Here is a 21,899-nt window from a genome sequence, read left to right as displayed (position 1 = left end):
TAATTTCAATTCTTAAATTTCCCCATTGTTAAAATTGGTTAACCCACTCCCATAACTATAGTTATAATTTTCTCAATTGTTAATTCAACAAATCAAATTGATTAGAATCCTAATTAATTGATCTAAATAATTAAGAGATTATAATATCCCAACTTAATTAACCAATAATAATTAATCAAAATTTCAATCTATATCTCAAGATATAATTATAGATGAAGTTAATTAAAATAATTAACTGAAATTTCTTAATTGTATTAACCTAAATCTCTTCATCTTAAGATGACCAAAAATTGGTTACAAAAGTAAGAGACCCGATTTTCTCTTTCTCTCTATCTTTCTTTTTACTTTCTTTTGTTTTTTAGGAAGATGTATTGTTAAGCCTACAAGCTTATCTTTAGTTCATCTTTATCTTAACCATTTCGGTTAACCATATTTTTCATCATTGTCGAGACATAAGACAAAAAGTTACTTTGTAATAATTGTTTAACCTCATCACTAATGTGATTAATTTGGTTAATTTGATTTAATTGTGTTCCCCCAATTTAATTGTTACCCCTTCCTCATCATTAATTGATTCCCCTTTAAATTGTTACCCCCTTGTTCTTTATTCTAAAAAAGAACTAATTTTCCCCTTTGTTCTTTAGTCGTTGTGATTTTCCCAACTATTCAAGTTGATCTTATTTTCTCTACAACGTACTCTAATTAAAATTTCAATTAAGTTCCATCTAAATCTTTAACAGTTAATGTTTAATTGTTACCTTGAATTCTAAAGAATTATCGAGTTTAAATGCAAGTGCTTAACATTGAGATCAATAGATCAGTAAGTAAAGTGAGTGACACAATCCTAAAAGAATCTTGTATTCGGTAAATTTTGTGGGACCGAAAATCTTCTGTTTCCTTCAAGCCTAAAGACTTAATCTGAGTTTCATCTCAATCCATCCGAGTTTCATCTCAATCAATCTGAGTTTCGTCTCAATCTTAATCCATCGATCTAAGTGATCATCTAAACCTCATCATCTCAAATTTTCCCCCACAAATTGGCGACCCAGGCAGGATTGTGTTCATTTCTCCCTTTGCTTATTCTCTTGATTTACTCAGCGTGAAAACGTTGTTTCCAGTGTTTTGTGTTTGTGTTTTCTGCTCATCCAAAATTCTTTTGAATTATCTCCATCCATCCATCCATCTAACTCTCAATCAAAATTCTACGGAATTAAAATCAATCCATCCATCTAAATTTCAACAAATCCATCCATCTAAATTTCAAATAAAATTCTACTGAATTATCTCCATCCATCCATCCATCTCTCCATCTAACTCTTAACCAAAAAATTCTATTGAATTAACTTCAATCAATCCATCCATCCATCTTTCAATCAAAATGCCTCCTAAGCGTTCAAGAATCGCTGCTATTACTCGTGTTGCTGCCGCTCGTGCTGCTAAAGCTGCGAAAGCTACTCGTCGTGTTACTACTACACCCGAACCTGAACTTTCCGAGGATGAAACTCTCATCCCATCACCTCCATCTTTTAATGATATTCAAACCCCGGTCAACCCTCGACCACCCACTCGTGTTTCTACGATAATTTCCAAACCCAAATCTCTCAGAGATCTCACATTCAACGAGATTCTCGAACTTTTCCGTCTTTGGAATGTTCCAATTCCAATTCGTTCTCTTGCCATGAAACGACTTACTGACATTGTGTCAACTAATTTCCTTCTTCTTGGAGAAACTCTAACTTCAGAAGAAATTCAATCTCTTCCTATTGAGGAAATAAAAAGCCAAAACCTCCCAAATTGGCTAACAGAATTTCGTACCCAAAATATCTCTGAACCTGAAATTCAGAATTTCATAAAAAACATTGGAAGAGAAAACGAAATTATTTTCAATCTCTCCCACTCAGAACTTTATGCTCTCCCTCTCTCTCTTGGTGTTCTCTTAAAAATAAAGAACATTTTAAATTCTCTCGGTGCAAATATTACCGATCCATCACCTCCATCAATCTCTCCATCTGTCAATTCAAATGACAATTTAACACCTTCAACTTTCTTCGAGTTAATGAAGCAGTTGAAAACGGATCCTCATGTACCCGAATTCCGTTCTGGTGAAGACCCCTATTCATGGTTGGTCAAAACTAAAGATCGTTTATCCAAAGAAAATGTGGATGACGAAACCCGATTACGACTTCTCCAAAAGTCTATGGCTCATGAGATAAAAACAAGTGCCACTGGTTTAGACGATATTACAAATTACCAAGAATACGTTGATGCCCTCTTCGAAAAGCTAAAGACCCCTGAAAGCCAATATTCAGCGGACTTCGAATTAAGAAATTGTCGATATAACCCAGAATTTCATCCTGAAAAATTCTTCTCAGACATGCGAAGGTTGGTAACCAAAGCGTTTGGTCCAACCAACGATTCCCTCTTTCTCAATCTTGTTCTCCAACACATCCCTCGACATATCAGAGATGATATTTATACTCTCGGCATAAATGATGATAAAACAAGAATTTATAATCATTTAACTCGCATTCATTTTGATTACAAAAATAATCAAAATCGCCAAAAAGTTCAGAAATCAATCCCCTCGAAAAATCCCAACTCAAATCAATCGAATGAAAAATCTTCAGTTGCTCGAATGTTAAAATCTAACAATCCCCATTACTCTAACTCTAATTATAAAAGAGCCCAAAACAGTTCATCATCCGCACCTAAAGATGCAAAGTTTTGCAACTATTGTAAAGGTGATGACCACACTATTGATGTTTGCTCTAAATTAGCCTACCGAAAAGCTCAAGAAGCCGCAGGAATTAAACCCCCTTACCAAAGAAAAGATCAGAATTACCCTCGTCAACAATTCAATCCCACCGTTACTCAAACTAATCTCGCTACCCTAGTAGGTCAAGATCAACCAACTCCTCAGGTACAACTTCCTCCTCAACCGATTAATACAATAGTTACCGTTCCCCAAAATCTTACTAACCCAATTCAGTTTGATTACCGTCCTCCCTCTCCTCCCGAACCAATGCAAAGTGGACTCCGTGGTAATGTTGGATTTGCCATATCTAAGGATATCAAGCAAATCTCACAACTCAATACCAATCGCCCACACCCCATTAACCTTACTCTCTGTCTCCCCGATAAATCCCGAGTTCAAGAAGGAAAAGTTCTAGTTGATACTGGCGCTTCTGCTTGCGTGATTGATGCTGGTTTAGCTTCTTACCTTCAAGCTCATATTATTCGAGTAAATCGAACTCTAAAAGGAATTGCATCCGGAGTTTATGTAGACTCTTTTGGTTTCTCTTACGCTATCTTTAAGCATGACGGAATGGATGAATCAAGAATCATCAAGTTCCAAATTTGTGACAAATTTGAGCCTGTCTTCTTATTAGGAAATGCTTTTCTTCATGTTTTTTATATGACACTGAATTCAGATGGAAATGAATATAACATTTCAGTGAAAGAAAACCCCAATTCTCCTGAATTAACCAATCCCGATTTTACTTCCGATTCTGTACTCCGATGAAACTGATTTCATCATCGAAACTTCTATTAAAGTTACTGGTAATGCTGCTTCTGATTACATCTTGGATTCTAATCCAGTTCCTCATCTCATTCGGCTTCAACAATTAATCCTCCTCCAATCATCATCCAAATCTAACAACAATTAACATTCACCCTGATAATCAAAATTTAAAACTTTCCTCAACACTCACTAATTGCGCGGTGTATGCTAACTAGTGAATCTGAACTTAACGAATCTAAAATTCAACCTCTTCTTGACAAAATTAAGTCGAGAATCAATCCAAATCTCAATCCCTCTCAACAAGATGAACTTTTAAAACTTTTCGAAAGTTATCAAGACATTTTCTCCCAACACAAAAATGATCTTGGATTTGTCTCTTCAACTGTTTGCCCAGTTAAAATTGATCTCGAAGATCAAATCATTCCGTACCAAAAACCATACAACTGTAATATCCATCGTCGTGGAGTTTTCCGTGAGATCATTAATGACATGATCGAACATGATCTGATCGAACCCTCTGATGCTCTCGGAGGTGCCCCTTCATTATTGGTTCCTCGATCAGATGGTACCCATCGAATGGTGACCGACTACCGGTTACTCAACAGACTCACTAAAATCCCAAGGTACCCTGAATAGACGATTGTCTTGAAGTCGTCCGCGGTGGTAAATTTTTCAACCTTTTTGACCTGGCACAAGGTTACCATCAAATTGAGCTTCCTCCCTCCGAACGAGAGAAAACTGCTTTTGTAACACCCGATGGTAAGTACCAATATAAGCGACTCCCTATGGGACTTGCTGGTGCTCCCTTTATCTTCCAACGTTTTATGAACAAAGTTCTGGAAGGACTTCAGTACGTCAATTGTATTGGATACTTTGACGATATCCCTGTTGTTGGTGTAACTTTTTACGATCTCATCAATAATACTAAATTGGTATTAGATCGATTAAGAAAATATAACCTAAAGGTTAAACCAGAAAAGTGCCACTTCGGTGAAACCGAAATCTTATTATTAGGTCATCTCGTCTCAGGCGAAGGAATTCGTCCCGACCCGAAAAAGGTTCAAGCCTTAGTGAATCTCCGCTACCCTAAAACTGTTCGTGAACTCCAATCCCTCTTAGGATGTTATAACTACTTCTCCAGGTACATCAAAAATTACTCATCAATCGCTGCCCCTCTCTATCGTCTAATCTCCAAAGAAAGAAAATTCAAAATTCTCCCTGCTGATAAACAAGCACTCGATTCTCTCAAATCATCTCTCATCAATACCACTCTCTTGGTACATTTCAATCCCAAACTCCGTCGAAAAATCTCCGTTGACGCATCTGATGTTGCTGTTGGTGGAATCCTATTACAGGAAGACGAAAATTCCGAAGACTTCAACCCGGAAAATCCCATCGAAACCGTACTAATTTCACCTCAGATGAATTCAAAAAGTTCATGGATAAACACGGAATCATTCATGATACAAGTACCCCGTACCACCCTCAATCCCAAGGAATAGTCGAAAGGAGTAATAGTACTATTGCCGAAAGACTTCGTACATATGTTTGTACCCAAGGAACAAAAAATTTAATTTCCGCTCTCCAAGCATCTTTATATGCAATTAACTCATCCATCCACAAAATCACTCGCTTCAGCCCCTATTTTCTTGTTTTGGTCATGAGCCAAACAAACCCCTTGACAATTACTTATCCATCAACCACAATTCCCCAGTGACCGTAAATGAAGCTCGAAAATTGCTTATACGGCTTAATTCTCAACAACTCTACCAAGTTAACAGAACTAAATCCTTCATCCTCCTCTCCTTATGCTATTGGAGATTATCTGTTAGTAAAAAATGAATCTCAGGATTCATCAGTTTCCAAAAAACTCCGTAATCGCTATCATGGCCCATACTTAGTTTGTGGTCTAAAGAAAGGTGCACTAATGCTCTTAGATACCTTAAGCTTTAATCTCTTCATTGCTAATGTTTCTAACACTAAGAAATATTCAGGTAAACTAACCACAGCAATGATTAACCTCAGAGATAATTTCTTTAATCCCGACTCATTTTTAGAAAATGAAAATTTCAGTTCCCCAGAAATTGAGTTAATTACCAATAACCAATTTCAATCACTCAGTGATAATAATTATGATCAAGATGAAAATCAAGAACCCGATTTTCTTTCAAATGAAGATTTAAACAACTCAATTAACCCTAATGAAGATGAAAATCTAAATGAACTAATCCAAAACTCTCCTCAACCAAATGACCAATTTCCCCTAATTAACAATTCAAATTGTAACAATCAGTTGATTAATGATCACTCTGGTGATATATTAATCGATAATTTCAAGAAACCAAAAAGAAAGTACCGAACATCTGATCAACAGATTATTGATCAGCCAAAGTTAATTGTTAACAATCAAGAAAAAATCTTAACTCGACAACAATTGAAAAACAAAAAAGTTTTTGTATTGTTTAAATTGTCATTGTTAGAAGAAGATAATGAAAATATTTTTCTAATTAATCTTAATTGTTGCTCCCAATCTAATCATTATAATGATGAAAATCAAAAATTTTCTCAGAAAATTAATTTTGATCAACCCAATCACTTTAATGATTTTAATTTTTCGAAATTCGAAATTAGATCAACATCTGTGGGAAAGAAAAATCTTTTCTTTTTTAAGTTAACCATCTCCACCGAAGGCGTTAGTTTCGCTAATTACCTTTACCCGCCTTCCTCTTTGTTCTTATCTCAGTCAACCCATTGGTCACATAGAGTCAACTTCTTTTCAGTTCACTTCATTTTCTTTTTCAACATTGAAAATTGTTCACCTTCTGACTTGATCAAATCTTTAGATTTATTCATTTTCTCCATCTTCTCAATTCTTCTAAATTTCCTTGATTGTGAAAAGTTAATTGTTTCAGTTAATTGTTCCAATTCATCAAACAACTTTGGTTGTAATAGACAAATTTTCCTCTCCATCTTAAGTGTTAAGTTAAGTGTTTCCGGTCAATTGACTCAAAGTGTTTTCCTCCACTTCAACCAATTTAATCATCTCCATCAAACTCTAATTAATCATCCATCTCATCTTAGCTTTAAAACGCTAATTAACCTCGTGATAAAAATGGACAACAACTCTAATTCACCACCCACACCTTCTAGTGTATCCGCTTCCTTCAACAATCAACGTGCCAACTCTCATCTCCTTAGATCAGTGATTCCTAATTGTGGCTACGAAAGTGATCCCGATTGTTGGTACGTTCCAGGCCCAATAGACAATACACCTCAACCAGAATTTCCTCTTGTTAACCTTGACTCTCCACCCAGAAAAAAGATCGATCTCAAAGTTGTTTCCTTCCGTTCTCCACTTGTTCATCATCGACCCCAATTAAAACGTTCGATTTCCGTAGAATCTTTGGATTCAATCGCCTCATCTCACCCCAAACAATTAAAGAAAATCACTCTCAGGAATCCAATGGAGGAAGAAAATAAAGGTAAGGTCGTTTCTTTGCCAAGTACTTCTCGTGCTGAACCTTCTTCTTCTTCTTCTGATTTTCCTAATAAATATCCGAAACCCTTTGAATACCCAATAACTTACAGCAATGAAATTCCTGCTCCTCTTCCGTTAGAACTTCCCTCTCATGCTTCGATTGAAAAATTCATGAAAATTAAAGCCTCGGTTCAAATGAAAAATGAAACTTTTAAAACAATTAAAGAAAAGTTCGAAAGAATGATTCGTGAAAAGATTTATTTGAATCTTTATCAAGATGAATCAATTTATTCTATTCCTCTACCAAAGATACCTAAAGGTATTTCAAGAAATTCAATCACCCATGAGAATTTAGACACCTTCATCGATGAAGTTCGTTGCTACTTTTGCGAACAAATCGCTCTCACTCCCCTCGAATGCAATTTCTGCAATCATTGGTATTGCACTAGATGTATCATGTTCATCCAAAATTTAATTGCAACCCTTAAACTATCACCTCCAAATCATCCAACCAAATTCATCTGTCTATTCCCCAATTGTCTTAAGAATTTCGCATCATTAGATGATTACCCTACTTATGGATTCGTTTGTTATTCTCAAACTTATGTTAATTATCGAAGTTGCAAATTCAATTGTCGTTACACTCTCTGTACTAGCCAGCTCAGTCCAAACTTATTCGAAGCCCATGAATCCCGATGCAGGTTAGGATTATTCAGAGAGGAAGTAGACCTCAACGCAATCCCTCTTTTTCATCAAGGCAACTCAGTCCAAGAACTTTCCTCCATCACTCCCAAGCGTCTAATTAGTTTCATTCCGCCACATGTTAAACTAGCCCCTCAGCCTAAAATCTCGTACTCAACTCATGAGTTTGATTTCGAAAAGAAATTCGAGTTGTACGCTTGTTTACTAGTAAACAAGGAAGAAAATCCAAATGACCCTCTCTTATCGGACACTAACATTCGTTCTCATGCGAATCTTAGATTAGGTTTTTGGGAAACTTTTAATAAAGAAAGACCTCTTCCCTATCCGAAAATGAAGAATTCGTCCGTTCAGTAGGCTTCCCTCCCGTTCTCTCTTATGCACCCGCTGCATCCCGACCTCGAACTACTTGGTCAACCAAGAAAAATCCAATCCCTCATTACCTTCTCACCGACTCAGAAGAATGGTTAAAGTTACGAGAAGGAAAGGCAAAACGCGATCTGCCTTGTTCACCCATCAGAACTTCCCCTGATGCTGGTCATTCAATCACTCCCTACACCACAATTGACCCTCTTTCTAGATTAACCCAGGAAGAGCAAAAAGAAATTAAAAATAAAATCAAAGAATGGTTTCCATCTCTTCGAGAATTGGTCACCTTCACCCAAGACTCTAATACATCCAACCCGCTCCGACTCGAGTACAGAGTCAACAGAAAAAATAAAGCGGCCGTGATCTTCAATTCCCTAGTGGAACAACAAGTTGAAGACCTTAACCCTGGTCAACAAGAACTTTTGACCAAACAAATTTGTGACCACCCTGATCCATCCAACGTCTATTCCATTAATGCTGCCTACGTAAGAATCTACAGATTCAATCCAGAAGGAGTTCGAAAACTCGTTCATCAGCCAGTATGGATCACAATAATTGACGGAAATTGTGAAACCGTTTATGAAACATTTGTTCATTATAAAGACGTTCACTCCATGGATACCTATTATCATGGACTCAAAAAGGAAGACTTGAAATTTGCTAAGCATCTTTCCTCAGTTAGAGATCAAGTTCTCTGTTATCTCGCCTGTGCCCGAAGAATTATTGGTGCTGGTCTTATAACCCTCTTAAAAAGTCTTAACCTTACCCCCGACGAAATTGACATTCTTCGACCAAAGATGCGAGATGTCACTATTTACTTCTCTCCCTACAGAACTTCACCCGCTTCATTATCTCTCCTTGCCTTCATTCTCTTTTCAGGCTACACCATTAGAGCTCAACCTCATTCACCCGCCATCGAAGCTCTCACCGCCATGAGAATGTATATGTTTTTCTGGCAAGACATTGAAGAAAAAGTTCTGGAGACTGGACGTGGAATCCATAATGAATCCATTCAACATTATGTGAGAAACGATAAAGTTTCATATCTCCACCGAAAACTAAGTGATCTAGTCAAAGCTCGGAAAGCCCGTTGGCCAATCGATTGGAGTTATTTCCAACATCACCGAGAATCCCCTGAGTACTCAGAATTCACTTGTGTCTCTCCCGCTCCATCACCTCTTCCATCATCATCATCTTCATCATCAACTTCATCAATCGATGAACCAAAATCTCATTTCACCCTATTCAAAATCGTAGACCCTCCGAATCAACCAAGAAAAGAAAACAATCATCCCGTAGCCTATCAGCTCGGAAATAGCAAGAAAACTTATTCATTGGTCTCAACCAAGGAAGTGAAAAGCCCCTCACCGAAAATTCCCTCAATCTCATCTTCATCATCATCTTCTCCGAATTCAGCCCTAGACAAGAACTTTCAAATTAGTTCATTAATCTCTGATCCACCTTCAACCTTTGGTTCTCTCAACAGCTCTCAAGATCCAAGGAAAAATCCCACCAAGCCCGACTACTCCGACTTCTTCCATTACACACCCACCGGTTCATTACCTCCGTCCCCGAATCCATCACCACCAAATCAAAATAGGATTCCAAAACCCTGAAGAAGTATCTTCATCAAAGTGCTGGGGACTGAAGGTGAAAAAACATGAAATCCTCAGTCTTTCCTTTTCATCACTATTATGATTTGGAAACAAATTTAAAACTTTTCTAAATTTTTTCTGTTCTCAACAATTAGTTAATTGTTGTAATTTTCTTAATTTCAATTCTTAAATTTCCCCATTGTTAAAATTGGTTAACCCACTCCCATAACTATAGTTATAATTTTCTCAATTGTTAATTCAACAAATCAAATTGATTAGAATCCTAATTAATTGATCTAAATAATTAAGAGATTATAATATCCCAACTTAATTAACCAATAATAATTAATCAAAATTTCAATCTATATCTCAAGATATAATTATAGATGAAGTTAATTAAAATAATTAACTGAAATTTCTTAATTGTATTAACCTAAATCTCTTCATCTTAAGATGACCAAAAATTGGTTACAAAAGTAAGAGACCCGATTTTCTCTTTCTCTCTATCTTTCTTTTTACTTTCTTTTGTTTTTAGGAAGATGTATTGTTAAGCCTACAAGCATCTTTAGTTCATCTTTATCTTAACCATTTCGGTTAACCATATTTTTCATCATTGTCGAGACATAAGACAAAAAGTTACTTTGTAATAATTGTTTAACCTCATCACTAATGTGATTAATTTGGTTAATTTGATTTAATTGTGTTCCCCCAATTTAATTGTTACCCCTTCCTCATCATTAATTGATTCCCCTTTAAATTGTTACCCCCTTGTTCTTTATTCTAAAAAGAACTAATTTTCCTTTGTTCTTTAGTCGTTGTGATTTTCCCAACTATTCAAGTTGATCTTATTTTCTCTACAACGTACTCTAATTAAAATTTCAATTAAGTTCCATCTAAATCTTTAACAGTTAATGTTTAATTGTTACCTTGAATTCTAAAGAATTATCGAGTTTAAATGCAAGTGCTTAACATTGAGATCAATAGATCAGTAAGTAAAGTGAAGTGACACAATCCTAAAAGAATCTTGTATTCGGTAAATTTTGTGGGACCGAAAATCTTCTGTTTCCCTTCCAAGCCTAAAGACTTAATCTGAGTTTCATCTCAATCCATCCGAGTTTCATCTCAATCAATCTGAGTTTCGTCTCAATCTTAATCCATCGATCTAAGTGATCATCTAAACCTCATCATCTCAAATTTTCCCCCACAATGATGATGATTACCATGAAATACCTTACCCTGAATTTATATATACTCACTTAGTGTGTTGATGAAAAATGAGTGTCAATCGTGTCAGTGATTATTCAGATGTATATTATAGACATAATGATAAATGAATAATTTTTTTCTCTTTTTTTCTTCTTGAAATTTTCAGAGAATTGGAAAGAAGAAAAAAAAAGTTTGGTGTGAAAAGAAAAGCAAAGACTCGATATCGAGAAAGAAATTGAGAAAATATCATAGAGAGAGAGAGAGAGAGAGAGTTGAAAAGTTCTGAACTTTATATATATGGAATATACTTTGATATTCAATTAGATTATAATGATTCCGACTAACACTTAGTAAATCATGAGGATAAAAAGGTTAGGTAGATTTGTAGATTAACGGTAAATCATAATGAATGATCAACAATAAGCGATAACAATTTATTGGAAATTCACTTTTGTCCGAAAATTGAATTGAATTGAATTTCCATCAATTCAATTGTAAAAACCAATGTTCACATAGGAATTTATTCCAACGTATATTCATGAATTTACATTATAATTGAATTCCATGTTTATTATTATTACTCTTTCTTAACCCCTTTTCATATATATATCTACGCATATATATATAGATTTATATATAAGTGGATTAATTCCCTAGATGAAATTTCCAGAATACATCAAGTTGTCCAAATTGTGGCTCAAGATCAAATCAAAATAATTATCACAATGAAGATGATAATGATTACCAACAATGAGAAGGAGAGAAGAAATTCTTATCACCTTCAAGTTCATCATCTTCTTGGAATAACTTCTTTACCCTGTTTACCACCACCAACTCATTGAGTCACATTTTTTCCCCATCGATTATCGATTAATTCAAAGAAAGAAAAGAAAGAGAGTGAAAAATTATATTCGACATAATTTCGTCCTAAACTATTACCATTATTGTGTTTGTACCATTTCCCCCTGGAACAACATCCTTCACCTTTTCCAGTTTCTCCTTCACCCGAAAGTTAAACATACGAAGGAAAATATTACATACACAGAATCACTTTAACTAATATACTATTTACCTGAATTTCCTCTGAAATCATGATGAATCTATTAATGGTTCGTAATACTATTCAGCTATATCAAGCCAACGATAAACATGATGAAAATATCATCATCATCATCATCTTCAATCTGAACCTCAACTTTTTACCTTCATGTGAACCTGAACACGAGAAGAAGAGATAATAATATTATTATTACTCTTTTTCTATTTAATGAAAAACAGTTAACATCGAATCAGATGATGATAATTCTGACTCAATTCTAGCTTATAGAATTCATTAGATTATTCTAATGAAATATCTATGAGAAAATATCTATCTACCATTTGAAGAATAACAATTTTCTCCCCTGTGATCATTTTCATGAAGGACGAAGAAGCAGAAAAAAAACTGATATGTTACTTAAAAATTCATAAAATAAAGATGAAAATGTGGAAATGTAAATGTCACAAGTAAATATTTTTCTCCCTGATGATAAAATATTCAGATACAATTGGATATTTATCATGAACGTCAGAATTCATGGCAATTGTATTAAAGAGAGTAAATAATTAAACAATCAAAGTAGATCAAAAGTTGTGATGATTAACAATTCATTGTGATGGGAGTGAGGAGGCAAAAAAAAAGTTCTGTAGGTTTGATGAGAGAAACAGAAAAAAACTCTTCTGATTTCAGGGTAAAGATTCAGATGAAGATTCTCAGGAAATTTCCATGTATTTTTAATGGTAAATTGAATATGATTTGTTTTGTTACCTTGTTACTTTTTTTCCCTCTCGTTCGATTGTTATTTCTGTTATTTTGTCTTCTTTTGTTAAATGTAATCATAATTATCATGATTAAAGTTCACTTGAAAATAAATTGTGATTCCATGATAATTTAACAGTTTTCTCCGTGTTTTATTGTTCAGAATTTTCTGTGTTCATGTAGCATTTTCCCAATAGAACGAAAAACATGATAAAAAGAGAGAGAAAAAAATTCCAAATTTTGTTTTGTTTTCTTTTTTCATTGTTGAGACTGAACTTTTACTTTCTCTCTCTCTCTCTCTTTCGTTACTCTTGTTTATCTACTTCCATCATGATGCATTAACATGATTATCGTCAAAGCAAATAAGAGAAACATGATTGAATTCATCTGAGAAACTTTTTCTCAACCAGAATTCTGCAATTCTGTCATTTTAGATTTAGTCACAATGGCTTAGAACCAAGAAGAAGGAAAAAGTTTCTTTCGAAAAGGTAACTTTTTCATTCTAACAAATTGTTCGTACATGCGTTTCAACCTTTCGATTATTATTATTATTAATTTATTATTCACTTGAATCATTAATTATTAACCATAATCATCAACCTAAGTGGTAATTGTTTTAATTGTTGGTTAAATTGATAATTTGATGATAACAAACTTTTCGTGTTGATTAAATTTAGTTGACGCTCTCAAACGAGTATTATTATAATAATAATAAGTTAAGTGTTTATCTTTCATTTAGTATTATTACCAAAGGATAAGATTAAGATTAAGGATGAAGGATGATAATGGGTGTTGGTAATAGTGCTTAAAATTAACATGGAAAACTGCCAACATTTTGTAAGGGAAAATATAAAGGATATGGATTAGGATTTTGATTAGGATGATATTTGAAAGATGAAAATAGAAAAACAAAAAGTAAAGGCAACAGATGATAAGGATGATAAAGATGATAAAGATAATTAGAATCAAGGTCTGTGCCATACTTGATACTCTTTATCCACTTTATTAGTTGATATTAAATTTTCATGAGAGAAATAAACTTGGCTGAACTGATTTTAGAACAAGAAGAACAAGAACAAAAATGAATTTCGAAAAATGATAAATTCTCTTTCTCCTTTTTTTTCACCCATATCGTGATCTATTATATTGAGAATTTTTGGGGAGATCGGTCTTTAATTGTATTAATTGTAATCGAAATTGGTTAATTGGAAAACTTTTTTTTATCGAACCTTTTTTAGTAAATCTTCAGCTCGGGTTAATAGAGCGTCCAGACTTGCACGATGAATGAAAACCTTTCGTGATTGAATTTTCCGGTGGAAAGTTTTTTCTTTCAGTCCAGTTCCCAGGTTTCGACTCAGGCACCTTGACACATCCCCATGAATTTGAGAATCAACTTCAACCTCTTGAAGCAACAACTCCCATAGAGTAAATAAGGCAGAAGGAAATGAAGATCTGATCAAGTGAACGTGAGAAAAAAATAAGAAAACAATATAAACAAAAACTAATGTAATAATAATCGTTAAGGATATTATTAATAATTCGTTAGTTAGGTTGATCTTTCAATCGAATCTTTTTTAAAGTAAAATTTTTCGATCATTAATTCAAGTAACAATGTTTCCAATATCATATAATGGATCATTTGAATAACACCAAGGGCAATATGTCACCATGATTTCTTTGGAAATGGCTCAGAATTTTCCAAACCATTGGTTAGAACTTTTATTCTTACCTTTCTTTCCGTAGGTCAGCATTTCGTTTTCTGAAAGCTTCAACCAGAATTTGTAAATCGTCAGCATGTCGCTCATGAATTGCTGAAAGTTGCTGGGTAAAATCAGCGACTGCAAATACTAACGGGAAAAATGGATCAGCGTCTTGATTGTGATTAGACCGAGAATTCATAACGATAGTTTAATTCACAATCAACTTAATCAACTAGAGACACGAACACTTTTCAACACTTAATTGTCCAGAAAGGAAGGAAGAAAAAAGAAAAATAATTAAACTAACTAAACCAAACTGTTGATTTTATGATGATTATAAAGTCAATTGTATCATGTACAAAATCCAACAATTAGTTGATTGTTACTTTCCAATGGATTGAGATGTTAATTATAAGTTGATAAACATTTTCAATTGATGATTAAAGTTAATGATGACACTTGAATTGAGAGAGAAGATGAAACAAAATTGGAAACTTATTCGTGATTGATTTTGTATTTGTCACCATCAACAGGGTGGAAAATGGCTGAGCAATTATCGTTTCTGTCTCTTCACTTGTTTAGTAACTCATAGTGAATAGAGATAAATGTTCAATTCGAATGCTGAAATCTTCTCCATGAACTGAACAAAGAACAAAAAATAGAAAATTTTCTTCGCAAGTAGTGACACCTCTTTACGAATAATTTCAACTAATATTCTCTACCAAAAGTAATCGATATCGAAGATGATTTTCGAATAAAGAACTTTTTTTCTTTTCAATCAATGAAATTCTTATCTATTGTTTACTAATCGAATGAATTTTGAGATAATTTGGAAATCAATTAATTCGATTGATATTTGATAGTAAATCATTTTAGCATTTTAATTGGAAACATTTTCTTACTCAAATAGTGTTTACAATATTGTAGTAATTGGCAGTTTAATTATTGATAGAAAGTGGAAAAGGATGAGTGAGTTAATTGTTACAATTGTTTAGTCAACAATTAAGGACAATTTTGATTGTGATTTCATAGGGAGAACCAAATTTTTGAACTAATTTTTTAACATAAAAAAGTTTCGATCAAAACAATCACAGAGATCAAATTGGTTAATTAGTTAATCGTTTAGACATTTACACATATTAAGAGTCGAGTTTCATTGAGGTAAATCAATTTCCATGATTATCTAATAAATATTACAAATCAGTAAAATTGTGATTAAAAAGTTAAATTAAACTTTAAATTGTTGTAAATCAAATGAGATTAAAGAGTAATTGAAAATCACAGGGGGATAAAGATGAGAGTTCTAATCACATTTAAATGAGAAAATTTCAACAAATTTACATGGTAACGAATCAATTTCTCTCTTTCTCTCTTTTAGACGATTTGATTGTTTACAATTAGATTACAATTTGATTCAATTTACAATTTAAAATGAGAAAACAAGTTAACAAATTGTTTCATATTACTATTAGATCGTAAATCTTGTATTATTATAGCCAATTGTTGATATAAAGTTTTTCTTTGTTGCATTTTCAGTCTAATTGATTAAAATGTTAATTGTTGTTGTGAGCAGTTTATTTATTATATTAAATTGTTATTGGTTCTTGAATAATATTAAAGGTATTCAACAATATCGCACTTGATTGATGGATATGATGAAAACATCGGCCAATAAGGTGATGCATGATAATCAGAATTTGGATCAGAAGGATTAACAGGATTGATATTTTTCTTGGTCAATTGGCTAAGGAACGGAAATACAGGGTGAACAAGTAATGTCCCTTTTGAAAGGCTAACAGAACCATTGTCAACCAAACTGACCACATTATTATTGTTATTACTATTGTTACCATTGTGACCACTAGGATGACCACCAAGTTTACTGGTCTCAGGTTTGTAGGTTATGGCTGAAAGGCTTTTGGTCCGTCGAGGATTGAAATCTGGTTTAAATGATTGGTCACTTTCTGTGGATGACCAACAGAAAAAGAAAGAAAGAAAGAGAGAGAGAGAGAGAGAGAAAAGAAAAAAATAGATGACCAGTTAGGAAAATTTTCATTTTCTTTTGTTTCGACAAAAATTTGGAGCAAAATTTACCTTCAGAAAGAGTTGCTGTTTGATCACCTTTCTCGGTATCGTCTTCTTCACATGATGAACAGAAACCATTATAACCTTGACCATTTGAGTGACCACCATGAAGTGAAGCTTTTATTGCCATTGAGTAAGAGGTTTCATCACATATTAAATTATTATGAGCAAGTAAAACTTTACCACCAGTGGACAAGGTCAATGTAGGTGTTGTCATAGGTGAATTAGAGGTCAAGGTTTTCATCTGTTCAACAGGTAAAAGACTATCGGAATTTGATATAATGTTTATCGGTAATTGTGTATCATTTACGTTGATTATTGTGCTTTTCCTATGGACTTTTTCATTTTCCGCATCTTCATCACTTTCATCGTCATCATCATCATCATCATCGTCATCAGCAATAGCATCATCTGATAGTTCATAATCATCTTTGACTAAATCACTAGGAGTTGATGAGGTTGATGGTTTTTGAAGTTTATTACCATTATCGTTATCAATCATGTCTTTAATTGTTGAACTAAATTTAGAGTCAATTGAGTTGACCTTACGTCGACGGACATTATTATTATTGCTACTATTATTATGGACATTTGTTGCTGATCCAGTTATCGATGAATCGTCATTACTATTACCAGTCAATCCTCCCCCTGCCCCTCCTCCCACTGAACCACGACCCTCCCCACCTTTTGGAAGCTCTGGACATGAATGGTTATGAGATTTACGATTAGAATGATTTCCAATCGATGAGATTAATTCTTCGACTGATCCACTGACCAACGATATTGATGCTGATAGAGAAATGAACGATGTGTCTTTTTCACTATAAAAACAACAGAGAGAGAGAGAGAGAGAAAACAATTAGTTCATTAATCAACAATTAACTATCACCATCCGAATTTGAATATAATGTTCAAAATGTAAATTTCCCTTCACCGTTTACAGAAAACAAGCAAAAAAAGCTCCATTCACATGGTTAATTTACATGATTCACCTTAATTGTTACTGTTGGAAAGGGTTAATTCTCGGTAATCATCTTAATTACCCTTAAATGAATTTTTCAATTATCCTTGATTAGATTTTACAACAATCAAAGAAGAGAAGGAGAAGGAAAAAAAAATTTTCGTCATTAGATTATAATGATTCTAATCGATCTAATCACTTGAGGTAGAAAATTTTTTTTCTCTCCTCAAACTTAACGGATTTAATCATGGAAATGGTTTTGACTTTTTTCTTTGCCTTTTCTTTTCTTTTTGTTCAACATGAACTTCTGAACTCGATAATAAATTATGAATTCAGATAATCAAGGTAATGATGCTCATGGTGATGATTATGGTGATGATGATTACCTTCGGGTGAACGTTGATGAATCTTTCTCAGCTAATAGAAGGCAAATTTGTTTATCAGCTGAAAGCTTTTTAATCCCAGGTAAGAGATTAGATCCTGATGAGGAAGAGCAAGTAACTGTTTCGGTAACTGTAGTTGTTGTTGTGGTTGAAGTTGAGGTGATGGTGGAAGGTAATGTTCTCGGTGGCTCCTTAGGTTTTATTATTATTTCCTCGTTATTTGTGCCCATTTCTATTCCATATTGTCGTAATCTGAACATGAGAGCTTCGAGTTCAAATGTTTTCTTTGGAGAAAGAAAACAAAAATTAGTAAAGAAAATGGAAAAGAAAGTTCATTTTCAGAGATTTTTCTCTTCTCCTTCAGGGGATCAGTTTTCTATTTCTTTTTCTTGTTAAGTTTCCTATCACTTTCATGGTGGAAATCTTGTCAAAAGAGGAACAGGAAATGACCAAGAGATGAGTAAAGTTCAAGAGTTTCATGAAAATTCAATTTATAAAAATAACTTTTCTTTCAATTCTTGAACATTGACATTTATTATCTTACATGGTGAGAGACAGTGGCAGGGGAGATTAAGATTCAGGTAGAAAGAGAGAGAGAGAGAGGAGTTAGGTGATATTGAGGTGATTCTAATTCAATTTGATGGGAGACAGAGGAAGTGGGTGGTGTTTCATGTAATTTCAAATGTTCATTGACGCAGGTAAGTGTAAATATATGTCAACATGATCATTTCAATTTTTCAGCTCTTCATGTTGTTGATAATATTGAAACTAAACCCTGAAGGTGATGGAATAAATTTTCCTTTCTCTCTTCTTTTTCCTGTCAAAAATGAATCAGGAATGACAATGACGATAATCATGATTCTTTTGATCATCTTTATCGTCCATCTTGACCTTTAATATCTTGGAAAATTACCTCTTTTAACCTTTGCCGTTGTCGAGTATTAAATTCGGTTAGAACTTTGATTCGTTGATGAAGCTCCATTTCATCTGATTCTTTCCTCGATTTTTTCAATGGCTTCAAGGTTGGACGGGATCTTCTCTCATCCATATCAGGATTACGCTTCAATTCAATCAGCTAGAGAATTAGAAAAAATAGTAAAAGGTCAGAATTTTCCTCAAAAATCCATAAAGTGTAAAGGTCAGAATTTTCTGTTATTCCATAAAAAATATTAATCATTATCAGTCAATGAGAATAGAAAAAAAAAATATAAAAGAAATTCAAATTATTATTATTATCAAGGTTGATTGAGAAAAACATGAAAGGAAACTTTAGTCAGATGGACATTGAGGTCAGTACAGAAAACAGAAAGTAAGCCATGCAAGGTAAGGTCAAAGGGTAAAGGACATTTTCCCAATTCAAAGATTCAAATGCTAATTAGTTATGATATTTACACATAGAGAGACGATAACAAATACGATAAGTTGATTGAAAACAAACAGAAACATTGATCTAATTATTAATATTTTTGCCACAAAAACACAAGGTATAAGCGTAAGCAATCAAATGCAAAGCAATTAGCTAACTAAAATTAAGTTAATTGTTTGGTTTATAATAATATTACAGCCAAGTGGATTGGTATACATGTACTAATATATAAGGCATAATATTGAGAAAAAAAAACTTGTTGATTAAGATTAATGATAAAAAGTATATCAAATGAGCTCAATAAACTTTTTTTTCTTAATCCTCATCAATCATCACTAAGCTTCAATGTCCAGTAAGAATATGCAAAGTATCAACTGACCACTAGAGTATCAGCAGAATTGACATCTAGATGAATATACAGTTTTTCCCTAATCTTTCTGAACCATTTCCATTTCCTGATTTCCATGAAAACTGAATCAATTGTATTATTATCAGTCAATAAACTGAATATTTTTTTTTATATTCTAACATGAAAATATGATATTGATATTCATTCATTGTCAGCATTTTTTTGAGTCTTATTATTATTGCTTATGCTTTTTTCCTTATGTGATTGTTGTTGCTTTTTGCCTCTTCATTTTTTAAGCTCATCATTTAGTTTGATTAGTTAATTGTTGCTGTTTAATCTTTGAAAATGAAAAATGATATCTTACCAATCTTACCTTGGGTACAAACACCAAACAAAGGGTGGCAGTTGAACAGAAGATTATAAATATTGATATAATAACGAAAGCAGCATCTTGTTGTTCCTTGAGTACGAACGAGAGTCCAGCACCGATTACGCACATAATGACCACATTGTAAACGGACATTCCAATATATTTGGAGTCATTAAGAGCAGGAATTGAGACATGACGAGTTTCCCAAGCAAGAAAACACCCGAAAGCCTAAATGAACCCAACGAAAGGTGAAAATTGAATCAACTTTACAAACATCAAAACTTGATCGAATCAAATGTTGACCATACTGACCATTAAAAGTCCTTTATAAACATAGATTGACCCAAGGAAGATGGTCATTTTCTTACTATCACAGAATTCCATTTGAGGTACAATATGAACATCTTCATTTTCGGGTGAAGGCTGAACAAAAGAAACAAATAATTACACCATAGGAACTTATTCATATCAATAAAATAATAATATTTACCTTCGGGATTCCTGAATGGGTTCCCCTGTAAAAAGGGTCAACGATTTGCCAAGTGGTCAAGGTAGCAACATCAATGAATACAAGTATACCAACGACCATGAATAGCTTGTAATCTTTAATAACCTATGGTTAATAATTAGTTATTAACATATTAATAGATTGATTAATTAGTGTTGATTGACCATAAGAAAAACAAAGTAACATAATTAAAGGGATATGATGGTCACTTAGAAATGGTTGATCAGTCTATTAGTGATTACATATGATACACTTGACATTTGAAAAGGTTATCATAATCAGTATCTCTATGGCAATCTAATCATAAGTAAGATTAATTTTCTAGGTGATTAAAGTTGATGAAATTAAATGAATCGGGTGATTATTAGATTTACCTTTTTATTTAATTTGATATTGGTGAAAATTGCATGAACCCTCCAAGTTTTACTGAACATTGATCCAAAGGCAAGGGTAAAACCGGACATTAGAACCCAAGATCGAGCCTTAATTTGGTGTAATGAGCCAAAACAAAGGGATTAATAAATCAATGGATCAAATAAAAGTGACCATTTACTTACAGCACAAATGTAGGGGAAATTGGCTTCACTTAAAAGGCGACTGTCCAGTCCCAATAGTATCACACTGGTATAAGTTAATATGCATCCGATTATAATTAAATTGTTCAAATAAGGACTGGACATTTTGATATATCTGGTGAGAAAAATATGAAACAATGGGATCAATTTTTGTTTTCATTGACCAAACCAAACTGACCAGTCTCATGGTCAGTTATTGATATATATATATAACATTTTCTCGGGAGTGATTACCTTTGTTTACGATATTTAATGTTCATTGAAAGGAAGACCAAGGCAAGGATAATTCCCATTACGGCGAAAACCGATATCACAATAAAAAGGGTAAGGCTAATTCTTGAAGCGACAGTTATTTTAATTATCTCATCTACAGGAGGTCCACTTCCGCCTGGTCAGTTGACGATAGTTTTGTATTGATGTAACAGGTAAATTGTTGATGAAATTGATATGAGGAAACAAAGATCAATATTCAGTTAGTGATTGATTAATATGTGAAAATGGTGATCAAGTTTTTATCGAAAATTTTTCTCCTCTAATTTAGTAAATATCGATGAATGAATAATATGAAAGTATTGGTCAACTTGACCAATACAATTTGGAGAGAGAAAATTTTTTTTTCTTGTATTTTCTGTTTACTCAATTAGCTAATGAAGATTAATGGTCATTTTTGTCTTGTAAAGGTTGTTGTTGTTACTATTTTATCAAACTGGACACTGGTCAGATTGGATTATCAATATTGTATCATTTGGTTTGTTTTACTTGTTATTATCAATTGTTTACCCAAATTCAATGGATGTTGATAATAAATCAATTTTAATTGTTTACCAATGTCAACAAATTGTTTTTATGCTAATAATCAATGGTCATTTTAATCATAACTTATTGACCATCGTCATTAATTTAACTATTTAATTGGTCAAGTTTTAAATCTGGT

The 21,899-nt window shown here is 33.3% G+C and overlaps 2 protein-coding genes across 10 annotated transcripts in view; both read right to left on the bottom strand.

Moving 5' to 3' along the window:
• LOC128390796 (uncharacterized) overlaps window positions 1–14,966 on the bottom strand; it is a 47,751-nt gene extending 32,785 nt beyond the window's left edge. For all 8 annotated transcript variants that reach the window (XM_053350557.1, XM_053350558.1, XM_053350559.1 and 5 more), the window contains exons 1-2: window positions 14,398–14,966; window positions 13,898–14,120 (exon numbers count right to left, since the gene is read on the bottom strand). In XM_053350557.1, the coding sequence (XP_053206532.1) occupies window positions 13,898–14,120; window positions 14,398–14,567 (393 nt within the window). In that variant the 5' untranslated portion in view covers window positions 14,568–14,966. The remainder of the gene's footprint in view (window positions 1–13,897; window positions 14,121–14,397) is intronic.
• Window positions 14,967–15,646: 680 nt separating this feature from the next.
• LOC128390794 (gamma-aminobutyric acid type B receptor subunit 2-like) overlaps window positions 15,647–21,899 on the bottom strand; it is a 73,227-nt gene continuing 66,974 nt past the window's right edge. Inside the window, exons 10-19 of one of the 2 annotated variants that reach the window (XM_053350555.1) lie at window positions 21,200–21,353; window positions 20,948–21,080; window positions 20,765–20,872; window positions 20,373–20,495; window positions 20,195–20,305; window positions 19,877–20,110; window positions 18,711–18,872; window positions 17,801–18,081; window positions 16,463–17,274; window positions 15,647–16,332 (exon numbers count right to left, since the gene is read on the bottom strand). In XM_053350555.1, coding sequence (XP_053206530.1) covers window positions 15,983–16,332; window positions 16,463–17,274; window positions 17,801–18,081; window positions 18,711–18,872; window positions 19,877–20,110; window positions 20,195–20,305; window positions 20,373–20,495; window positions 20,765–20,872; window positions 20,948–21,080; window positions 21,200–21,353 — 2,468 coding nt within the window. In that variant the 3' untranslated portion in view covers window positions 15,647–15,982. The remainder of the gene's footprint in view (window positions 16,333–16,462; window positions 17,275–17,800; window positions 18,082–18,710; window positions 18,873–19,876; window positions 20,111–20,194; window positions 20,306–20,372; window positions 20,496–20,764; window positions 20,873–20,947; window positions 21,081–21,199; window positions 21,354–21,899) is intronic. The other variant, XM_053350556.1, reaches the window with a different exon arrangement.

Source organism: Panonychus citri, unplaced genomic scaffold (genome assembly GCF_014898815.1).
Source record: "Panonychus citri isolate SS breed McGregor unplaced genomic scaffold, ASM1489881v1 Contig00128, whole genome shotgun sequence".
Taxonomy (NCBI): domain Eukaryota; kingdom Metazoa; phylum Arthropoda; class Arachnida; order Trombidiformes; family Tetranychidae; genus Panonychus; species Panonychus citri.
The sequence above is the reverse complement of the archived record's forward strand: the minus strand, read 5'-3'. Positions and strand labels throughout refer to the sequence as shown.